This window comes from Eptatretus burgeri, chromosome 1 (genome assembly GCF_056783735.1).
Source record: "Eptatretus burgeri isolate ZD-2024b chromosome 1, Ebu_testis_v1, whole genome shotgun sequence".
Lineage (NCBI taxonomy): Eukaryota > Metazoa > Chordata > Myxini > Myxiniformes > Myxinidae > Eptatretus > Eptatretus burgeri.
Window position 1 is genome coordinate 134,588,692 of NC_140961.1, and position 19,679 is coordinate 134,608,370.

Consider the following 19,679-nt stretch of genomic DNA (forward strand, 5'->3'; position numbering starts at 1 on the left):
GTTGAAATGTAAGGAAAAAAAAAAAAACCTCGAATTAATAAAACCGAAAATGGAAATGTCCTGTCAAGCTAACGGGAAAAGGTGGTTATACACCTCAATGCTTGCACCACCCTTGTTCATGAATTTGATATTGATCACGATCAGATAAACTAAGACGAGCTCACGTAGGTAAGATAATAAGGTAGGTAAGGAGCAGAGAGATAAGGAATTGGTGTTTCACACCTTACAGGTACATTCTATTCCCGGAACCACGGCTTGGTTCTTACATTCCACGATGGAACAGTCTTTGATGGGAATGAGGCTTAAACGGCACTTACAGTAACGTTTGAAGGGTTATTGTCGATGGTGTTGAGGTGAACAACCCGGTGAAACGTGAAGGCGAGGGAATAGTGACCGTGCATGGCTCGGAAAGTGTTATACGAACGTTCGGGCCTACCCGACAACCACGTGAGTCGGAACTTCCTGGAAACGCTTCGAAGGAACGGTACGGATGGGTCACGTGGTCGGCTCGCCCTGCTCATGGACTAAATAAATAAATAAATAAATAAACCACAACATGATGGACATCAAGTTTGACGGGGGAACATTTCCTCTGTCCCCACAGTCCGTGTGCGCAAGTACAGTTACTGGTCAGTGGTGTACGAGTCTGGGGTCGTCACACAACAATTGGGCAGGTGAGGCTCATTGTGCCGTCGAAATAGTGATTCACCTGTTTGTTGTTTTCGGGTCGTCGGTTATCTTTACATCACGTTACCAGGCAACGGAGTGCGATCAACATTTTGCTTTAATTTGCGGGACCGGTTTCTTCACGTGTCTTTTTTTTAATTCTGCATATAATGTCGAGGCTCGTGGAGGAGCCAGAACATAGAACGGATCAGGATGGAAAGAGGAGGAAGAGGTGGGGGAGAGCACACCAACAGTAGGGACGAGGGACCAAACAAGGAGAAGGGGGACACACCAACAGAAGGGGAGGAGGGGAGGGGTGGACCAACAGCAGGGATGAGGGACCAAATAGAGAGAGGGGGACACACCAACAGGAGGGGAGGAGGGGAGGGGTGGACCAACAGCAGGGATGAGGGACCAAATAGAGAGAGGGGGACACACCAACAGGACGGGAGCAGGGGAGGGGTGGACCAACATCAGGGATGAGGGACCAAATAGAGAGAGGAGGGAAACAACAACAGCAAGGACGAGGGACCAAACAAGGAGAAGGGGTACACACCAACAGCAAGGATGAGGGACCAAATAGAGAGAGGTGGGACACAGCAACAGCAGGGATGAGGGACTAAATCGAGGGAGGAGGTGGGTGGGGGGGGAAATGTACCAACAGCAGGAGAGGAGGGACCAAATAGAGAGAGGGGGTACATACCAACAGCAGGGATGAGGGACAAGATAGAGAGAGGGGGGACACACCAACAGCAGGGATGAGGGACCAAATAGAAAGAGGAGGGACACACCAACAGCAAGAATGAGGGACCAAATACAGAGAGGCAAAACACAGCAACAACAGGAATGAGGAACCAAATAGAGAGAGGAGGGAAACAACAGCAAGGATGAGGGACCAAATAGAGAGAGGGGTGCACAGCAACAGCAGGAATGAGGGACCAAATAGAGAGAGGGGGGACACACCAACAGAAAGGATGAGGGACAAAATAGAGAGAGGGGGGACACACCAACAGAAAGGATGAGGGACCAGATAGAGAGAGGGAAAACACAGCAATAGCAGGAATGAGGAACCAAGTAGAGAGAGGGGGGAAACAACAACAGCAAAGATGAGGGACCAAATAGAGAGAGGTGGGACACAGCAACAGCAGGAATGAGGGACCAAATAGAGAAAGGGGGGAAAGAACAACAGCAAGGATGAGGGACCAAATAGAGAGAGGGGAACACAGCAACAGCAGGGATGAAGAACCAAATAGAGAGAGGGGAGACACACCAACAGCAGGGATGAGGGACTAAATAGAGAGAGGAAGAACACACCAACAGCAAGGATGAGGGACCAAATCGAGAGAAGGGGTACACACCAACAGCATGGATGAGGGACTAAATCGAGGGAGGTGGGGGGAGATGTACCAACAGCAGGAGAGGAGGGACCAAATAGAGAGAGGGGTACATACCAATAGCAGGGATAGGGGACAAAATGGAGGAAAGAGGAACACGCATACAGCAGGGATGAGGGACCAAATAGAGAGAGGAAAACACTAACAGCAAGGATGAGGGACCAAATAGAGAGAGGAAAACACTAACAGCAGGGATGAGGGACTAAATAGAGAGAGGAAGAACACACCAACAGCAAGGATGAGGGACCAAATCGAGAGACGGGGTACATACCAATAGTAGGGATAGGGGACAAAATGGAGGAAAGAGGAACACGCATACAGCAGGGATGAGGGACCAAATAGAGAGAGAAAAACACTAACAGCAAGGATGAGGGACCAAATAGAGAGAGAGGGGACACACCAAGAGCAAAATAGGAGGGACAAATAGAGAGAGGGGGGGTCAGGAGAACACGCCAGCATCAGGAATGAGGACCAAAGTAGAGGGAGACTTGGGCAAATAAGGGATGTGGGGAAGAATGAGGGGAAGAGGAGTATCCATGGGGCAGACAAGATGGATACAGAAGCAAACTTCGGAAGTACAAACTGGAAACTTGGAAGGTGGGAGGGTTAATGGTTCTTGGGGGTGGGCGGGGGGAGGGGGGGGTTAACAGGGGTAGAAAAGATCATGGTTTTGGATTGGGAATAATCTGAGATGGTGGTGAACAGCTGTCTTGAAGATCTAGACTCTAGAGGGAATAATGAGATTGAAGAGAATGTGGAAGTTGGTTCCACAGGTGGGAGAAAAGAAGAACAAATGAACGCGTGGGTTGCTGGCATACCGCATATACCCTGAAGAAACCCTAGGGGTGGGGGGGGGGGAGTCAGAGCAAGGAAAGAACAAAGGGTGCAAGAGCTTGCATTCCTACACGACATGGAGATGAGCACAATTTGCACGGCATAACTCAAGAGGGTGACTCTCAGGATGTCTCTCTGTGTCCACCTCTTAAATCTATTGTTTCACCTTGAAAGCCTCCTCCAAGGCCCAGCAGGTGGCATGGGTTTCTCCTTGTACTTACCCCTTCAATCTCCTTTCCAAATCAGAGGTCTAACGTCGTCGTGATAATTAATAGACCTCTGTGCCATCTTTTCAACATGCAGAATACCTGCAACCCCACTGAGTAATCCCCAATTATTCTTTTTGATCGTGTCATCAGGAAGTAACTGGACACTGAGCTGTAAAATGAAGATAAACCAGTATTGTTAGTGATGGCTCATGTTGATCTATCTTGGTGGGCAAGTAGACGTTGAACAATGGATGGACTACACACGACGTTAAATGAAGTATGCTAACCACCGTGGGAAGCAAGTTGAAGCTTCCGTTTCAGGCGTGAACCCTTCATTAGAGCAAAAGAGCAGGGTTAACACCCCAAACATCGGCTTCTCCTTGGTTCCAACGGCGGTTGGCATACCTCATTCAACGTCGTGTTGATTCCATCCATTGGACAATACTGGGTTGGGCTGCAGAGAATGCACCATTCTTGTCTGTCGTGTGACGTGTGCCGTGCAGTGTGTGCATATTCGTGCTCTGTTGGTGGCTTATGGAGACAGGAACATTGGTTCCGAGTCAGCTTTTCACGAGTAGCCTCGCTCTGTCCTTTCTCGGCTACTACCTCTACGATGTGATCGATGGAGGCACTGGCAGAAGGTGCAGTGGACGTACAAGTGAGTTTCTTGAGGTCTTGGTCTTCTTTCTTGGGCTTTCATCAACTTTTGTAAAAAGAGAAGAAAAGGAGGGGTGACTTGATGGGGACATTCACTGCTGTCAGGAGTCAGGAGTGTCAGGATGAGGAAGTCCCACAACCCCCCCCCCCCCACCTCCCTAATAATATTGTTGTGGAAATGACTCTTATGGGATTGTAAATGCATAATATAATGTAATTATTTCATTATTAAGTGTTTAGAACAAGTGTAGAAGTAATTAAATGTCATCAGATATGCGTCGCTAATTTGTGTCGTTAGAGACATCAAACCTACCCCATTGTGTATATCTAAACACCCTCATTCCTGTGAGCCGGTGTTTCATGTTATCCTCCGTTTTCTGTCCTAAATGTCTTTTTTTTAGTGACTGGTAGGCCTTCAGCCCTTAATGCAGGCAGCCAAACATCGTCGTCCCCTTTGAGGCTGTGGTGGTCGCAGTTAAACTGGGTGAATGGTCATCAAAGGGCCGCACAGCTCACTTGGCCGGGAGAAGAATCAATGTTGATTGAGAGGGAAGGGATGTCATCAATCGTCAATGACATCGGTGAGCGAGGTTATAAAGGGTGGAAGCGAGAAAGATCAAGAGGACAATCCCAGAAATGTTGAGGCCAAAGCTCTGGCTGAGAACGAGCTCCGGAGGGAGAAGCCGTGCCCCATTCAGCCGACCCTGCGCCCTCTTAGACGCATCCCTCCTCCCTCGTTTGGCCTGCACGGGACCCTGAACTGCCAGAATTTTCCGGGTTTGGTGACCATCTCTCACGTCTTGTCAACCCCAAACTTTGTCTCTTTATGTATGCATAAGGCCTTAAGATTAGGATAATTAAGGAACCCCGTTTGTTCTTTGGCATCGTGAGCGTGTATCGGTAGTGGGTTAGGCATTTTTTATTGATCGTTATTGCATTGCTTGTGTGTACAATTACACCCCCCCCGACCACCCCTCCGTGTCATTTACAATACACCTCCCCCCTTCCAGAAGCTTGGTGTTGGCTTAATGGTTTGGGGTGGTGGGCTTGGGATCCGAGGATCCTGAGTTCAAATCCCACTTGGATGTTGAATTAATACCAAGTGGGGTTGACTCCGCCTGTCATCCTTCCGAGGTTGGCAAAATGAGTGCCAGCTTCCTGGTATCCTGCGTCGGAGTGGTGACCCGTCAAGGATTGTACCCAATAGCCCAGGAGATTGCTTCGGCAGCACCAACGCTCTGCACAGAGTATGGTCCCAATCTCCTCCCCCCCCCCCCCCCGTCATTTACAATACACATGAACCGGACTTGGCCACTTGATTGAACTTTGTTTGTCATGGTGGCTCCATCTGGTGGTTAAAAATAAAAGCGCTAAGGTCCATTGGTGTTGGAGAAGATCGCGTCACGTGACGAAGGTTTGCTCGGCCTGATAAGATCGGTCACGTGGTCGCCTCTCGGCGTAGAGCTTGGGTGGCTCAGCGGTCCCAACCAGTGCGGTAGCAGAGATCAAAGGCCGCGATCCGACCTGGAACCATGTAGTCACATGGTCTCTGGGGTCGTTTTGACACGACTTGCTGGATTTGAACTGGGCAACCGGAACTGACCGGCTGACGGTAACAACGTTTTAGTGTCGGAAGCTTTGATGTCAACCCTTAGTCGTTTTATTCTGATGAAAAACTGTCTTCTAATAATCCTGTGATCGTCAGTGACAATATTAGGTGTGCATTTTTCATTGATGTAAAAGTGTGAACTGATTTTTCAATTGTTAAAACCATTTCAGGTGGAGGATTCGTCGTCCTTTGTTAACGATGGTCTTTCTGTCCCTCTCTCCCTCGCTACACCCCACCACCCCCTTCCTTCTCTTCCCCTGAATCAGGACTGGCTGATCTGAAAAGCGTTTTGATCTTCCTGTCATTTACCTATGGCCTGTCTCCACTCCTCAAAACACTCACCGAAACGATCAGCACTGACACTATCTATGCCATGACGGTAAGAATCTTATAATCCATGTCTAATAATTCAGGGCTTCCTCTGGGATTTAAAAAAGTGGAACAATAATACTGGCCAAACAACAACAACAACAACAACAACAATCACCAATATTCTTTTTCTTGGAGCTCATGTACTATTTCTCCCTAATTTATCAGGGTTTAATTAAACTTCCTGAATTACGAATCGCAGTGACGAGGAAGATGCCCATTTGTAACGGATTGTTGTTTTTATAACCTCGTAATAAAGCAATGTCATTGGGGTTATGAGAGCGAGTGTTCTGAGAGCTCTTGGGTTATGATTTATGACGGATAGAATTGTGAGAGCTATGGTATGGAGTTTTGAGAGTTGTCGGGTTCGTAGAGCTGAAGGGTTAAGAGAGTTATTGATATTGATATGGGTGGAGGTAAGGTTTTGGGGTAAGAGTGGAGGAATGGGTAGGGATAGGAATAGAGGTAGGTATCGTAGGAGGGTTTGGGGTAAAAGTGGAGGAATGGGTAGGGATAGGAATAGAGGTAGGTATCGTAGGAGGGTTTGGGGTAAAAGTGGAGGGAGGATTAGGGTTATGCACGTTCAGGTTGTGACTCAGTTATAAAGAATCCAGCTCATGGTGCACATGAAAAATACAACTCAGACAAAACCATTACTCGAGTGAGGAACGTCATGCACGTGCATGGTGGATTCCTGCATCAATCTCAACACAAATAAGCAGAGGCATCAAAATTAATGAAGCCTAGTGTTGGCTTAACGGTTCAGGTGGCTCGATGAAGATCTTAGTTTCTTGAGTTCTAGCTCCTGTTTTTTTCCGTTAAAATAACACCAGGTTGGTTGACTCAGCCTATCATCCTTCTACGGTCAGCAAAATGAGTACCAGCTTACTCGAAACAGGGGGCACCGTATCAGCGGCACAGCCACGCTTCCAGGCGAAATAATAATAAAATAAATGAGACGATAAACGGCAGGGAAAAAGGAAGAAAAAGATGAAGGTGAAAAAATTTCCTGCAACATGTGCTGCTTGATGGAAATGGTGGTGAAAGTTTTGAGTGCAGAAGCAAGAGGGGACCCCCTTTGAGCAACACAAGATTGCAAAGGACGAGGAAAGGCCGGCCACGGGGATGGTCACACTGAAAATGGCCCACGGGCCACAGAGGAGCTGCTCCAACGCGCTCTGGTTTGTGGCTCGATGTTACATTGTGTGCAAAGACCTCTGCAGACTTCATATTGGTCACGACCCCCGGGTTCTTGAAGGAAAAGACGTCATCAGGGCAGCCAAATGCACATCGTACATGCGAGATGATTGTTACCTAAAACGGCTCAGAAAGGTTCTAAAAGAAGCGGAAAACACTTGGAAACGTACCGGTGAGAACGGGGCGTGCGTCTGCACAACAAGAGTGTCGTTGAACTTTCTGAACTCGCCCAAAAAGCCGACAGCTTGCTCCCCGGACCGCAAACTCCCGCGGACGCGTTGATCGGTGCAAGGGCCGAAGGTTTAGCATTAATACGTCATTTTGAAAGTCCCGTATTTGCTGACAATTGAAACGATCTCAGCACATCCCAAGACCATACATCTGAATGACTATGTCGAAAAAAAAAAATATATATATATATATATATATATATATATATATATAATCCCGTGTTGCAAAGTTAAAACTTCCGAGATTTGAAAAAAACTAATAACTTGTATATGTGAATAACCATCAGATTGCCCTCAATTTCAGTGGGAAATTTAATGGTAACGATTATTCCCTTAGACTTTCATGCTGCTCGGACACCTTCTGTTCTTCGATTACGGTGCCAACGCTGCAATGTGAGTACTCGTACTACTTGGCTTGTTCGATTTGTTCCCCCATTTCAGCACAACCGCACCCTCGTTCCCTCACTTCCTTGCATTGTTAGCAGTGGCAGTCAACGCTGCTCAGCATGTACCTCATGACAGGTTAACCATTGTACCAGGTTAACACCAGCTGGAGATGGTCTTTTATAATCACTAATAAGCCACAAGGCCGATTCCGAAATGAATAGCATTGTCATGAACCTGTCCAGAGGTTTACGTCTCGTGATGTTCCAGATCAAGGGGTGATGGTGATAACCGAACAAGCTCAATGTATTCACTGCAAGGCATTCTGGGAAGGTGAACGGGGAGATGGAGTTGGTAACAGAAAAATATCTAACGAGGGAGTTCTCTTGGTTGTTTCAACACAATGTAGTTTTCACAGAGTATATACCCATGCCACTCTGGTCAGCTGGTCTTGCAAACCTCATCGGGAAACTAACAAGGTGGGTCGAACCCCTGATTTTATTTTTTTCTCCTCGAATTATTTATGGTAAAAGTGTTGTGACGTCAATAAAGGATAGGCCCATTAAGGAAAGGACTAAAGCTTTTGCCGTGCAAGTATACAGCTTTATAAAATCCCAGAATGGATGCTGTATGAAAAGTAGGTGACCGTATTATGCTTGAATGTATTATTTCGCCGGGGCTGGTCCGATGGCCTACACCTAGGTATACACACACTCGACTCTAAGCTGTTTAGCCTGGGTTTGAGTGTTTCACAGGCAGGGCGATTCATGAATGTGTGCGTCATCCATCCGATGCATGTTAATCTGGCGTCCCATCTGCCGGCATAAGTCGGTGAATGTTCAAGATCCCACGGTGTCCTCCGCACAGAGTAGACAAGCTGTCGCCGGAACCCCGAACAAATTACAAATCGGTGCTCTAACATATTGTGGGCACTGTATCGGTGGTACTCGTCGTCATACACCCATCTTGTCCAACAAGTTTGATCCAAATCTGTCCATACCTTTTTTTGAGATATCGTTTTTAGGCCCATCACTCAATGGTGAAGAATAATTTTGTTTTTAATGCTAATATCCTCTCTGTATATTATATTTTGCTCAGATAATTAATCGGCAAGTGAGCAAAACTCCAAGCTCAGAAAAGGTCTGTCACAATTTGGTTGAACCAACTCTGTTACACATCTTTTGGGAGTGACACGTTTAACTAGAAGAGCACTCGGTGGAGCGCATACCTCCGCCACGTAATGCCTGATCCACGAGAACATAGCGGGCCCAATAGGTTTTTTGAAATATCAGGCTATGTATCATTTTTGGCCCCATCTCTCGATGGTGAAGAATCGCTTACAAAATTCTAGTGGTTGGATCTTCACCAAAATCTAATCAGTTCGTCCTTGTCACACACCGAAACTGTCCACAAAATTTCATCCAGATCCGTCCACAACTTTTTGAGATATCCTGCACACAGACAGACAGACAGACAGACAGACAGACAAACAAGAAGGGGTGAAAACAGAACCACGTTCACCTTGAGTGGCGAAGGAAAAAAAAAGAAAGAACAAATTTGGGAATTTTTCTTGGCATTTAAATTTTTTTGGAGGCAAACGTACATATAAATGGTTAAAATAAGTGTTGACATGCTCCTAATTGTACAACAAGATTTGACCATCAGGATTCGGCATGCAGCCAGAGTTTTGAATTGTATGAATTTTGCTTGAAAATGGCGGCCATTTTTTAGACGGCCTCAAAAATGGCACGAAGCTACTCATTTGAAATGTCGATCATTCATTTTCATGGACGTCATGCATTGGTGTAAGTAAAATCCATCGTGGGAATTAGTCCCCCAACTTGATACTCAACTTCAAAATGTTTGCACCTGGCTCATGGACTACTATAAATGTCTGTCTGTCTGTTCTATATACACACCAACACCTTTGGATGGATTTGGACCAAATTTGTCACAGGTGAAAGGTTGTACTGGCCAGGTTTAAGCGGGGTTAGTGGCTCCTTCGTGCTCCGGCAACCCCCTTCGAAAAATGATGGGGTACACTTCCCCGCTGTTGCAGTTGGTTTGAATAGCGCCACCTTTGGTGAAGTTGAGCGCTACAGGGTGGATCGAATTTCCCGGACTGTCCTATCGTGTGGTTATTTTCACGACCACCATGGCTAGCTTTTCCCATCACTGGGAATGGGAACTTTTGCTGGTATGTGATTTTTCTAAGTCTAAAAAGGGCATAACTGTGAAAAATTGACCAAACGCCCTGAAACGAAACTCAAACTTGTTCTGTAACTTATTAATAATAATAAAGCCGTGTACCAAGGTTCAGTTTAATATGTTGAAGGGTGTGTGGAAAAAAAAAAAGTCAAAAACCACAGGTGGGACAGCAAACCCGTAGTACCCTCCGGTGAAACTTGGAGGGGACTAATAATTGGCAATAATAATCGATATTATAAATCAGGAGTGTCTGCCTGTCTATCCGTCCCCGAACTACTCCCTCAGTTTTGAACCTTCTGTGGAATGTTTTGGGGTCCCAGCGGATGTCAGAAGGTGGGTGGGCGATTTCATAAATACCTCAACGCAATGATTTTGGGTTTCGATCCGTATGAAGATGCTCCCGATCTGGATGCGACGTCAGAATGGCGTTTCTCTTCGTTTACCTCATGAGTGTTTGTAACATTGTATTTTGTAATATTCATGGTATAGTATTAATTTGTGATTGGAATGATGCTGTCTGAATGTAAATATAGAAACATTGAGTTTAAAGGAGAATGAGGAAATTATGTGAGGGTTTCTATCAGTGACATTCGCAGATTTGGCATTTGCAGTTTCGCCATTGTGACATCATAGACATATCACCCACCTTACTTCTGTTGATGTCAGCTGCAGTAAGTTTAAAAAATTTTTTTTTGCCCAAGTCCTTCATGACCTGGCTGTCCAGCCCCCTGCCGTGCATAGCACAGGCACCTTGCTAGTAAGGATAATAAAATGCTCCACTCCCTCCCCGCATGGGGAGCAGGTGTTTCTACTTCATGATATTAAGCACGAACTACAAGTTCAGTAGAAATGCAGTGAGAATGTTTGTGAGGGCGGGGGTGGTCTACGATCAAAATATTCTGGTTATGCTGAGAGTGAAGATTTATAAAACGGTGATCAGACCGATTTGGAACACAGATGATAGTTGGGTGTAAAGAAGGAAAACTCGTGCAACATCTCCGACAAGAATCACTTGAATACAAGAATTTGCTTCGTGTCGGTGTCGGTGTCAGTGGGTGTTTTTTTTTATTATTATTATTTTTTTAAGGTGTGACCTTTTTCTCAGACCAGGAACAAACGTCCTTCCATCTATTCTGCTTCCTATCCCCGCAGTGTGTCCAGTGGTCTCTCCCTGAACATGGCACTCTTTGCTTCAGTATGTCTTGCCTCGCGGCTTGCCGGGCCACTGCACACGTTCACCCTAATCACATTTGCTTGCGAGCTGTTCGCACTTTGGCCTTTACTTCAGAAGAAGCTGAAGGTGAAATCTCAAGTGGTATTCAGGGAGCGATGCAATCACTGCGTGGCTGAAAAACACCAATTTACTTTTAATTGATTCTAATTTTAATATACACGTACAATTTTTTTTGTTGTTGTTGTTGTTGCAGAATTTGCAATCGATGCCAATATTCTTCTCTCCTGTTTATCTCCAGAAACACACCACTCAAGATGTCTGACAAGAAAACGTGTGTCTGATACAGAAGCAGAGCGCAGGATGTCACGGCATGCTCACAGTGTTGTTCGCGGTGGTGGTGGTAACCGCACTGGCTATGGTCGCCCCAGCGTGTGCGGCACTCGCCATCGTTCTCCTCTTCTTGCTGTCTTTCCTCATTCCTCTTTGGCTCGTCAAACTGCAGCTCTACAAAGAGTGAGTAACTTACCCCAAAACTATTCACCAAACTGTGCACCCTCATGGACCTCTTTAATGACCACAGATTTTGATGGTCGATACACTTTGATACATGATGTGTGATGAAGGTTGTGGTCAACTTTCATCAAAATCGTGTGTAGTTTCCAAGAAGAGAGAAAATACCCATCTTGGGTGTTCAACCGCTCCACCCCCCCCCCACCTCCACCCCCCACAGATCCCCTTAATGAGCGCTGATTTTCATGGGGTCGATACACTTTGGTACATTATGTGTGATGAAGGATGTGGTCAACTTTCATCAGAATTGTGTAGTTTCGGAGAAGAAGACAAATGCCTATTTGGGGTGGGCAAAAACCCCCCCCTGTCGACTCCCTTAATGAGCGCAGATTTTGATGTGGTTGATACACTTTGGTACATCATGGGTGACTGAAGGTTGTGGTCAAGTTTCATCAAAATTGTGCGTAGTTTTGGAGAGCAAATACCTATTTGGGGGGGGGGGGGTCAAAAACCCCCCAAAGACCCCCTCAACGAGCACAGATTTTGATACGGTCAACACACCTTCTTTAGGCATCAGATATGAAGCTTGTGGCCAAGTTTCATCAAAATGGTGTGTTTGGTCCAAGCGATAACGACTGAAGTGTTTACGGACTGACTGACTCGCACCTACAGACACTGCTTGATCGCATCAGCTCACCTGACAAAAGTCCTGGTGAGCTAAAAGGTCAAAATCAATACCTCCTGGAACATTTCCCCGAGTGCCTGGCTTTCTATTTTCTGGTCCCCAACATACTTGCACATCATTCATGCCAAGAATAATGAAGAACGAGTCTCACTCATGAAGGTTCACGTCAACCTTCATCAGCACACCGATGGTCCTTGCGACAAGGAAGCAAGAAGCTGGTAATTCAGGCATTGTTTTCTTCTGACCAGGATGGGGGGGTGGGGACGAGCTTCTGGTGATCACACTTAACATTTCGGTAAAGAAACTTATAATTCTTCAGTACGTTCAGTTTTGCTGTCACAGTCTCATCAGCATTATGGAGACTTGAATCGGACCGCATTCTGCCCACCCACACATGTAGTTATGGAAAATCCCATCTCTCCAGTAATAATACTTCAGTCTCTGCATTGTGGAAAGTTTTCAAGACCAACATTCGACAGCAAGAAACCATCCACATTCCCCTGTCCTGTGTAAACCCAGTCTTGAGGCCATCCTGGCTCTCCAAGATGCAAGTCACATCTGGAGAGCTCTCAGATGTAGGAACCACCACTGGAATGCCAACATCCAATCGCCCCACCGAGTCCAGCTGGCATTACAAACTGTGCTGAGCCCAGTTAGAGGCATGCCCAAAATCATGCTAAAGCCTTGACCAGAGAAAGAGAGCAAACCACTGCATGAGGAATGACTTGTTGCAAATGTCGAGGACAATAAAAATAAATTTGCACACGTCCGATCAACCGTCTAACTCCGGCACGACCCCTGTTGTGTTTGTACAGAGTTCGGCATCACAGCTCTTCCCACCGATGCCTTCTGAATATTCTTTGAAAACGTCTATCAGCACGATTTCCAATTCAGACTCGATTTCAGCCGTGATACAGAGGGCAGCAGATGCTAGATTTCCAGGTCATTCCTGCTATGTCTTGACACCAGCAAGTCTGCAGGATCTGGTGGTATTCACCGAGCACTTCTAAAGGTGCTTGCCAAGGTCCTGGCTGATGCTCGAGCTATTTTTTTCAACAAAATATTGGATCGCGGTGGATGATCGACACTGATCCTCCCATCGGCTCGGCACGGGTTGCACAAGGTGAACGGCGGCCGTCTAGCCTGATGCGGGTCAGCCAGTCTCGGCCGAGGAGAGACGGACCCCTCCCCCGCACGACGTACAACGGAAGCGCGGCGACCTGGCCTTGGTACCGCACAGACACGTCTGCCATCCCGACTGGCGTTGTCTTCTCGCGGGTGTACGTGAACAGTGTGAGGTCGGACCTGATAAGCTTCAGGTCGTTGAGTCTACGTGCAGTCTGTTCGCCGATGATCGACACCGCCGCTCCCGTATCAACCTGAAACGTGATCGGCGTGTTGTTAACTTCGACTTCCACCGTCATCGGGCGCACTGCCACAGGGCCAATTGAAAACAGGCCCATCAACGGCTGCCGGTTTCACCCCGGGTTGCCGAGGTCGCCTCGCACATCGCTGTCCCTGACCTTAACAATGGCCAACGCCCCTCGGCACACACGCTTCAGATGACCCACCTTGTGACAACGTAAACACGCGATGCTTTTAAACGGGCACACATGGCGCAGGTGTCGACCTCCGCATCCCAAACACGTCCGCGGGGTCACCTCGCCGCTCGTGTGGCCGCGCGGCGACGTCAGGCCCCGACCCGCACCGAAGGACGTGCGTGCGTCCCGGGGCGCTCGCGACACCGCGTGGGCCCCCGGGCCATCTGGCATGCTGCGGCCGGTGATGGCCCGAACATCTCCGAGAGTCTGCTCGACAGCTGCAGCAGTGTCGACCGCCGAGGTAAATGTAATGGATTCACCCTTCAGCCGTAGAACCGCCAAAACCATTTTCGCATCTTGCAAACCAGAAATAAAACGATCTCTGAGCCGAGCTGGACGCTCCTCTGCCGTGAACTTGCAGGCCACGGAAGAATGCTTAATCGGCGCCACGAAATCAGCGACGCGCTCCCCTGTACCTTTCGCGAGGCGATCGAACTGGTATCGAGCCAGCTGTAATGACTTCTCCGGCGCCACGTGTGCTTTCATCCTCTGCACAATGTCCCGAAACGACAGCGCGTCCCCACCGGGCTTGTCTGGCACCACCAAATCACTCAGCAGTTGATAATGCTCCGCCGACAGCGAGGCAAGCACGATCGACTTCTGTTTGCTCTCGTCGACCACATCATTCGCGTGGAAATATCACCCCAATTGTTCCGAAAACAATTCGAAGTCGTCTCCGCCGAAAACGGGCACCTGTCCGTGCGCCGTGACATGTCTATCCCATCCTCGTCGCCAACTGTGGTGTCCGAGGTGCAGCGGAACATGGAGCACGAGAGCGTAGCAGTAACTCCGCTTTATTGCACGTCCGAATGTACATCACTGCCACCCCGAGCGGGCGAGTCATGATATATGAAAACCCAATCACGTGATACAGCCCAGAACTGTTCTTGAAGACTGGTGGGACACAATCACACTGATCCACAAGAAAGAGCTGAAGGACATGGTCACAAATTACTGCCCCACAAGGCTGATGAGTGCAGTGTGGAAGGTTATGAAGACTCCTGAAGTCAACTGTCATAGGCTGCCTGACAAACACCTCCTTTTTCTGAAATTCTGAGCACGGCTTCATTACCAGTGTTGAAAGTAACCCGTATCCCAGACGAGGACACTGTCAAACTTTGCCATCGAGACATCAGCAAAGCCTTTCACTCAGTCCTCCGTAGCCTTCTCAAGAAATTTACTAGCTTTAGAATTGCAGAAAATATCAAGGAGTGGCTGGCTGTGTTCAACATCCAGGCAGTTTAAGGTCAATGTTGATCGTGTGCTCTCCGGTTGGGGTCCTGCATCGTTCAGTGTCCTTCAAGACTGCCATTGGTCCCCTCCTAGTCATAATCAACATAAATGCCCTGCCCAACCACCTTATCAGCCATAGATGTGAAACTCATCTGCGACAAGAAGGAGGCCTCGATTTCGATTAAGCAAGGGGACCGCATCCATCTCTGCAAGGACAGCGTTCTAGACTGCATCTAAGCATCCCCAAATGCCAACACCTGCACTTAAGCAGGGATGGACCAATTTCATCCCGACACGATTCCTCCAAGAATATCCCTACCATCCCAGCTGAAGCCAAAGTTCAAGACATGGAGGTCCTATTTGATGTCTCCTTGAACTCATCGGCTCTGCAAAAGGCCCAGTGGACATTTGTTGGTAAATGTGCCTTCACATATCTTGCACGTGTTCATCTCTACTTTAATTCGGTATTCCTACTTGTCCAACCCCTACTTTAATTCGGTATTCAAGCATGGTTCCCTCATCTCCAGCACATCTTCGTCAAAAATGAATGTGTCCAACGGCTCACAATGCAGATGGTTGTCAGACTCCATATCCTCCCGCACGTCAGGCTTTTCCACGAAGTGTCAGTGCCTCTGAGGGTATCTTGTCAAGATCGTGCGGGGTGTTATGTAAACTTTAACCGAATTCAATTTTTCATATTTCATCAAGACCATGCCTGGTGTGGACAGCCCCTGAAAATCCTCAAGCACCAAACATGAAGAAACTCAGCCTTTTCCCATCGAAATGTGAACCTGTGGAATGCCCTCCCCTCTGGTTCTCGTCAAGGGAGGGGAGGTGAGGGGGAACCTTTTCTGGCAGCTGAACCTTTATCTGCACTAAGTTGATTTTCAAATAGGCTCAGTACTGCACAAATGCCCCACGTGAAACCCAACCATGAAAATAACGAGGCCAACAGTCCTCCAAAGATAAATAGCCATGACGACAATGACAAGATTGATAACGTTCTGGAGTTAATTTGCTGCAATGACAAATTACCTTGCTAATTAGGGGACCAAGCATACAAATGCTTGCTTTCCTATTGTGTAATATATACCATGATAACTTGAACACGTGCTTTGAAATCACCTCCTATCGGACAAGGGACGCTCAGGCCCGAACATCACTGCTCAGTTTTAAATTATTTTTCACATCGGTTTCTGATTTCGGCTCACTGCCTCAAACATATAAAGTAGTCAGCAGATTGAAATTATATGCAAAAGTTATTTAAATTTGCAACAAATTTTTATAATTTTTTTTTTTTGCCTACATTTCAAAATTTCATTTTGAAATTTTAAATTTCATTTTAAATTTTAAATTTCAATTTAAAAAACATTTTAAATTTCAAAACCTACAGTTCAAGCCACATATCCTTTCCCACAGGGGGAAGCTGGAATGATCCCAGCATCAATGCTGCCCACAGAGGCAAAGAGCACTCGCAGATCGAAACTAAAATTGCCTTCTCTTGGAAATTCTGCAAAGTGAACGGGAGCAGCTGAATACAAAGCTCGTAAAGTAGAACTGGAGGCTGTATGGTATGAGCAGCGGATCATAATCATGGTGTTGAATACGATTAGGCACCTAATTTTTATTTATTTATTCCCACAGCAATATTCATGGACCGTGGGATGAAGCAGAAATCAAAGATGACCTGTCTGGGGTCCTTCATTAACGACAAAGGAACCAGTGGAAAGAAAACCGAAGAGCAAACAATTTGACAACACCAACATGTACGAGTCGACACAAAATTATTCAAGTCTCCCAACAAGCTGATATGCCTCATGTCAGAAACCAAGAGCAAACGTTTTTGTCATCGCTTACTTTCATCATCGGCAGAAACCAAGACTCCCAGTGGAAGATCATTTGATGATTCGCTATGTATGGAGGCAGATCACCCACATGTGGCCAGATTGCATCATTTGACTTTATTTCTCCTTGTAGTCAGAATAACCAAAACAGAACAATGACAACGCTCCCGCATACCAGCGGCGTGTCAGCAATACTTTACAAAAAGGGGAAGATAAGGGTGAAAGGGTGTGGAGGGGTCGGGAGGGGTGTGTGGTGTGAAAGGAGAAAAAAAAGACATTGAGCCTTAGTTGGCTGAACTGTTTTTTGTTTTGTTTTTTTCTTCAAGGGAGCGGGGAGTCAAAGGATGGAGGTTTTGTAAACCACAGGCCAGCACACAGCTTAAAATATTTGTGTCAAGATTTTATACCTTGCAGCAACTTAGTTGGCAATAAAGACCCACAAAAGAATAATGAGCCTTTTCATCCAACTGCAAACATGGAGGCAGAAAGGCAAGTGTCATGTCCAAATGGGTTCAGCTCAAGCTGTGGGGTGGGAGTAGTAAAACAGCAAAAAAGACCATAGGCTGCCAATCAAGTGGGTTACTTGCCAAAAAAGAGAAGTACGGAGATGTTTGCAATGGAGGCCCTTCAAAAGTCAACTGTTCACCAAGTCCTTGTCCAATGCAATGCAATGCGATGTAACAGTCAGTATACGCTGCCAGTGAAACAAATCCGACAGCTTGGTGCCTTTGAGCACCATCTTCAAGCTACGATGAGACCTTCGGTGGACGCAAGGACCCGTAAATGAGTGCCAGCAGAGGAGGAAGTCTTCACTTGTGTGCTACAACTTCATCTGCTCAATGCTGGGAAAAGGAGATTGTAGCAGGGAATGAATTGGTGGTTGGGGGTGGGGGGGAGGGGGGGGGGTGGCTGTGCAAAAATTTACCAATTTGGAAAACGAGTTCAGAAATATCCACCAATACAACTGCATGCTTTATAGGGGCAGACATCAAAAAACAACCGTTGTTGAAAACTGTTTTGCAAAGGCAAGTAAGACAAAAAAAATATATCGAGGAAAGCAATCTGTCGTAACCAATCCATCGCAAGAGGAGGAGAGGACAATGCCTACTTCATATGCTGTGGTGTGCAAAAATGATCGACCACTGGAAATGCTGAAGAAAACGCAAGTAGTTTTATAACAAAAGCAAAGTTTGGAAAAACGAAAGCATGAATGCTCAAGACAATGAAATAGGAGCAGACTGGGGAGCCTCAAGTGATGTGAGCAGATTTGAACTGTAGTAACATCAAAAGTAATTTTAATTGGACAGAAAGGGTTAGATTTTATTTTTTTTGTCAGCATCATGCAAAAGGGCATGCCGCACAGCTGGTAAGCCACCTGTGCTAACAAGCAGCCCATCACAGCACAATCTCTCCATCCAATGTGCTGTGGTCACAGCGTACGAGGATCTTGATGATTAGCTTGGTACCGACTTGATCCCTGGCGTAGTCCGAGCGAACAAGAGGCGGTCAAGCCAGAACCTGGCTCAGATTATCCGCAAATCTGAGGTGTTGGACCAGGATTAAGAGAGCAGATGATCGCTTCCGGTTTTGATGGCATGTGGCTTGATGGGTCCCGTCCGGACAGGCTTGCTGGCCGGAGCCACTTTGTCTTCTGTTTGGCTCTCAGCTTTGCTGATGCTGCTCTCCACCTTCCCCTCCACAGCCTCTGCAATTACCTCTGAAGCCACCTCTAAGGAAGACGCTCTTGTTTGTTGTTGTTGTTGCTGTTGTTGCTGCTGCTGCTGCTGCTGCTGCTCTAAGAAAAACTTCTGAGTTGACTGCAGCACTTCTGCTCGTTGTTTTGCCTGCCAAAACAAACAATCACATCCATTCTAACGATTGCAACATTAGAAGCACCAAATTCTGTTAACATTTAGTAGAAGACAGACATCAGATGCTTCTCACTCGAGTTACAGTCAACAAAGTTACTTTCAAAGGGCACCTGACCTTTAACCTGTTCAAACCAAAATCGACTCGGTAGTTCTTTGTATTACAGTCCATGCGTCAAGTATGGTTGAAATTTCTTCAGCAATTCAGATTTTTCAATGGAGGGGCACTTTTCACCTTTTGAACCTCAAACATAAATCGGTTCATTTTTGTATTACAGTCCACAGTCACACCAAGCTTGGTCAAAATCCCTTTATCATTTCACAAGTTATCTGGCAACTACATTCTGCTACTTTCAGCTGAAGTTCACACGACTTTTGACCCTTTGAACCCAAAATCTCATCAGTTTAGCTTTGCATTAAGTTTGGTTAAAAAAAAAATCCCTTCAGTGATTCACAAGTCATAACGGTAACCGAAATTGAACATGGACAGACAACCTGAAAAAAAAAATGCCTCCACCAGCAGAAGCATAAAAAAAATTCCTGTCAAAATGTAAAGCATTATGGTTCAAAGAAAACATTTATACAACAAATATCAACAAAATAGGACAACTCGACTTGTAGCTTATCTGGGACCTGGCCTAATGTTGCAACCCAAATTTGATAGCATTCTGACTGGTAGGTCTGGAGGAGAAGATTTTTTAAAGGAATTTCCCCAAGTCCGCAATTTTGACCGACTGAAAGTCATGTGACCGGAACGAGCTTTGCAATTCCCGTTACCAGTCAGGAGAGAAATCGCTGCCAAATTTCAGCCGGATCTGCCCAGCGGTTTGGCCAGATAAGTCAAAATAGAAGACGAACGGATGGTGCGCGATCACAATACCTTAATGTGGAATTTAAATTTCAGGTAAGCGGAAAAAATAAAAAACAGGCTCGATCAATACATTGCAATTGTTCCAACAGAATTTAAATTATCACCCAAAATAAAAAACGATAATTACTCCTTGTAA

At 46.4% G+C, this 19,679-nt stretch overlaps 3 protein-coding genes across 18 annotated transcripts in view; 1 reads left to right on the forward strand and 2 right to left on the reverse strand.

Moving 5' to 3' along the window:
• Positions 1-457, reverse strand: part of SWI5 (SWI5 homologous recombination repair protein) — a 43,922-nt gene extending 43,465 nt beyond the window's left edge. For 2 of the 3 annotated variants that reach the window (XR_015062204.1, XR_015062285.1), the window contains exon 1: positions 318-456. Coding sequence is in view for 1 of the 3 variants with exons in the window: in XM_085899520.1 (XP_085755646.1) it covers positions 318-401 (84 nt within the window). In the remaining 2 variants the exon portion in view is untranslated. Of the gene's footprint in view, positions 1-317 lie in introns of all 3 variants that reach the window. The other variant, XM_085899520.1, reaches the window with a different exon arrangement.
• PIGC (phosphatidylinositol glycan anchor biosynthesis class C) lies at positions 235-17,254 on the forward strand. 4 transcript variants are annotated; one of them, XM_085856315.1, is made up of 8 exons: positions 235-484; positions 605-674; positions 3,607-3,761; positions 5,636-5,748; positions 7,503-7,558; positions 10,910-11,057; positions 11,278-11,444; positions 16,605-17,254. In XM_085856315.1, the coding sequence occupies exons 1-8, from the start codon at positions 400-402 to the stop codon at positions 16,666-16,668; spliced, it is 858 nt and encodes a 285-aa protein (XP_085712441.1). In that variant the 5' UTR covers positions 235-399; the 3' UTR covers positions 16,669-17,254. The 4 variants fall into 4 exon arrangements, with proteins under 4 accessions (XP_085712441.1, XP_085713217.1, XP_085714000.1 ...); XM_085857091.1 differs by lacking the exon at positions 7,503-7,558 and having other exon boundaries at positions 11,230-11,444; XM_085857874.1 differs by lacking the exon at positions 7,503-7,558.
• Positions 16,903-19,679, reverse strand: part of PRRC2C (proline rich coiled-coil 2C) — a 195,606-nt gene continuing 192,829 nt past the window's right edge. For all 11 annotated transcript variants that reach the window (XM_085892298.1, XM_085890662.1, XM_085890129.1 and 8 more), the window contains one exon: positions 16,903-18,648. In XM_085892298.1, coding sequence (XP_085748424.1) covers positions 18,364-18,648 — 285 coding nt within the window. In that variant the 3' untranslated portion in view covers positions 16,903-18,363. The remainder of the gene's footprint in view (positions 18,649-19,679) is intronic.

Bases quoted from the DNA above. Each gene is read 5' to 3' on its own strand.
- PIGC (XM_085856315.1), top strand. From the start codon at position 400: ATGGCTCGGAAAGTGTTATACGAACGTTCGGGCCTACCCGACAACCAC. The intron at 3,762-5,635 runs GTGAGTTTCTTG...CCCCTGAATCAG, and splicing joins AAGGTGCAGTGGACGTACAA to GACTGGCTGATCTGAAAAGC. The intron at 11,445-16,604 runs GTGAGTAACTTA...TTATTCCCACAG, and splicing joins AAACTGCAGCTCTACAAAGA to CAATATTCATGGACCGTGGG.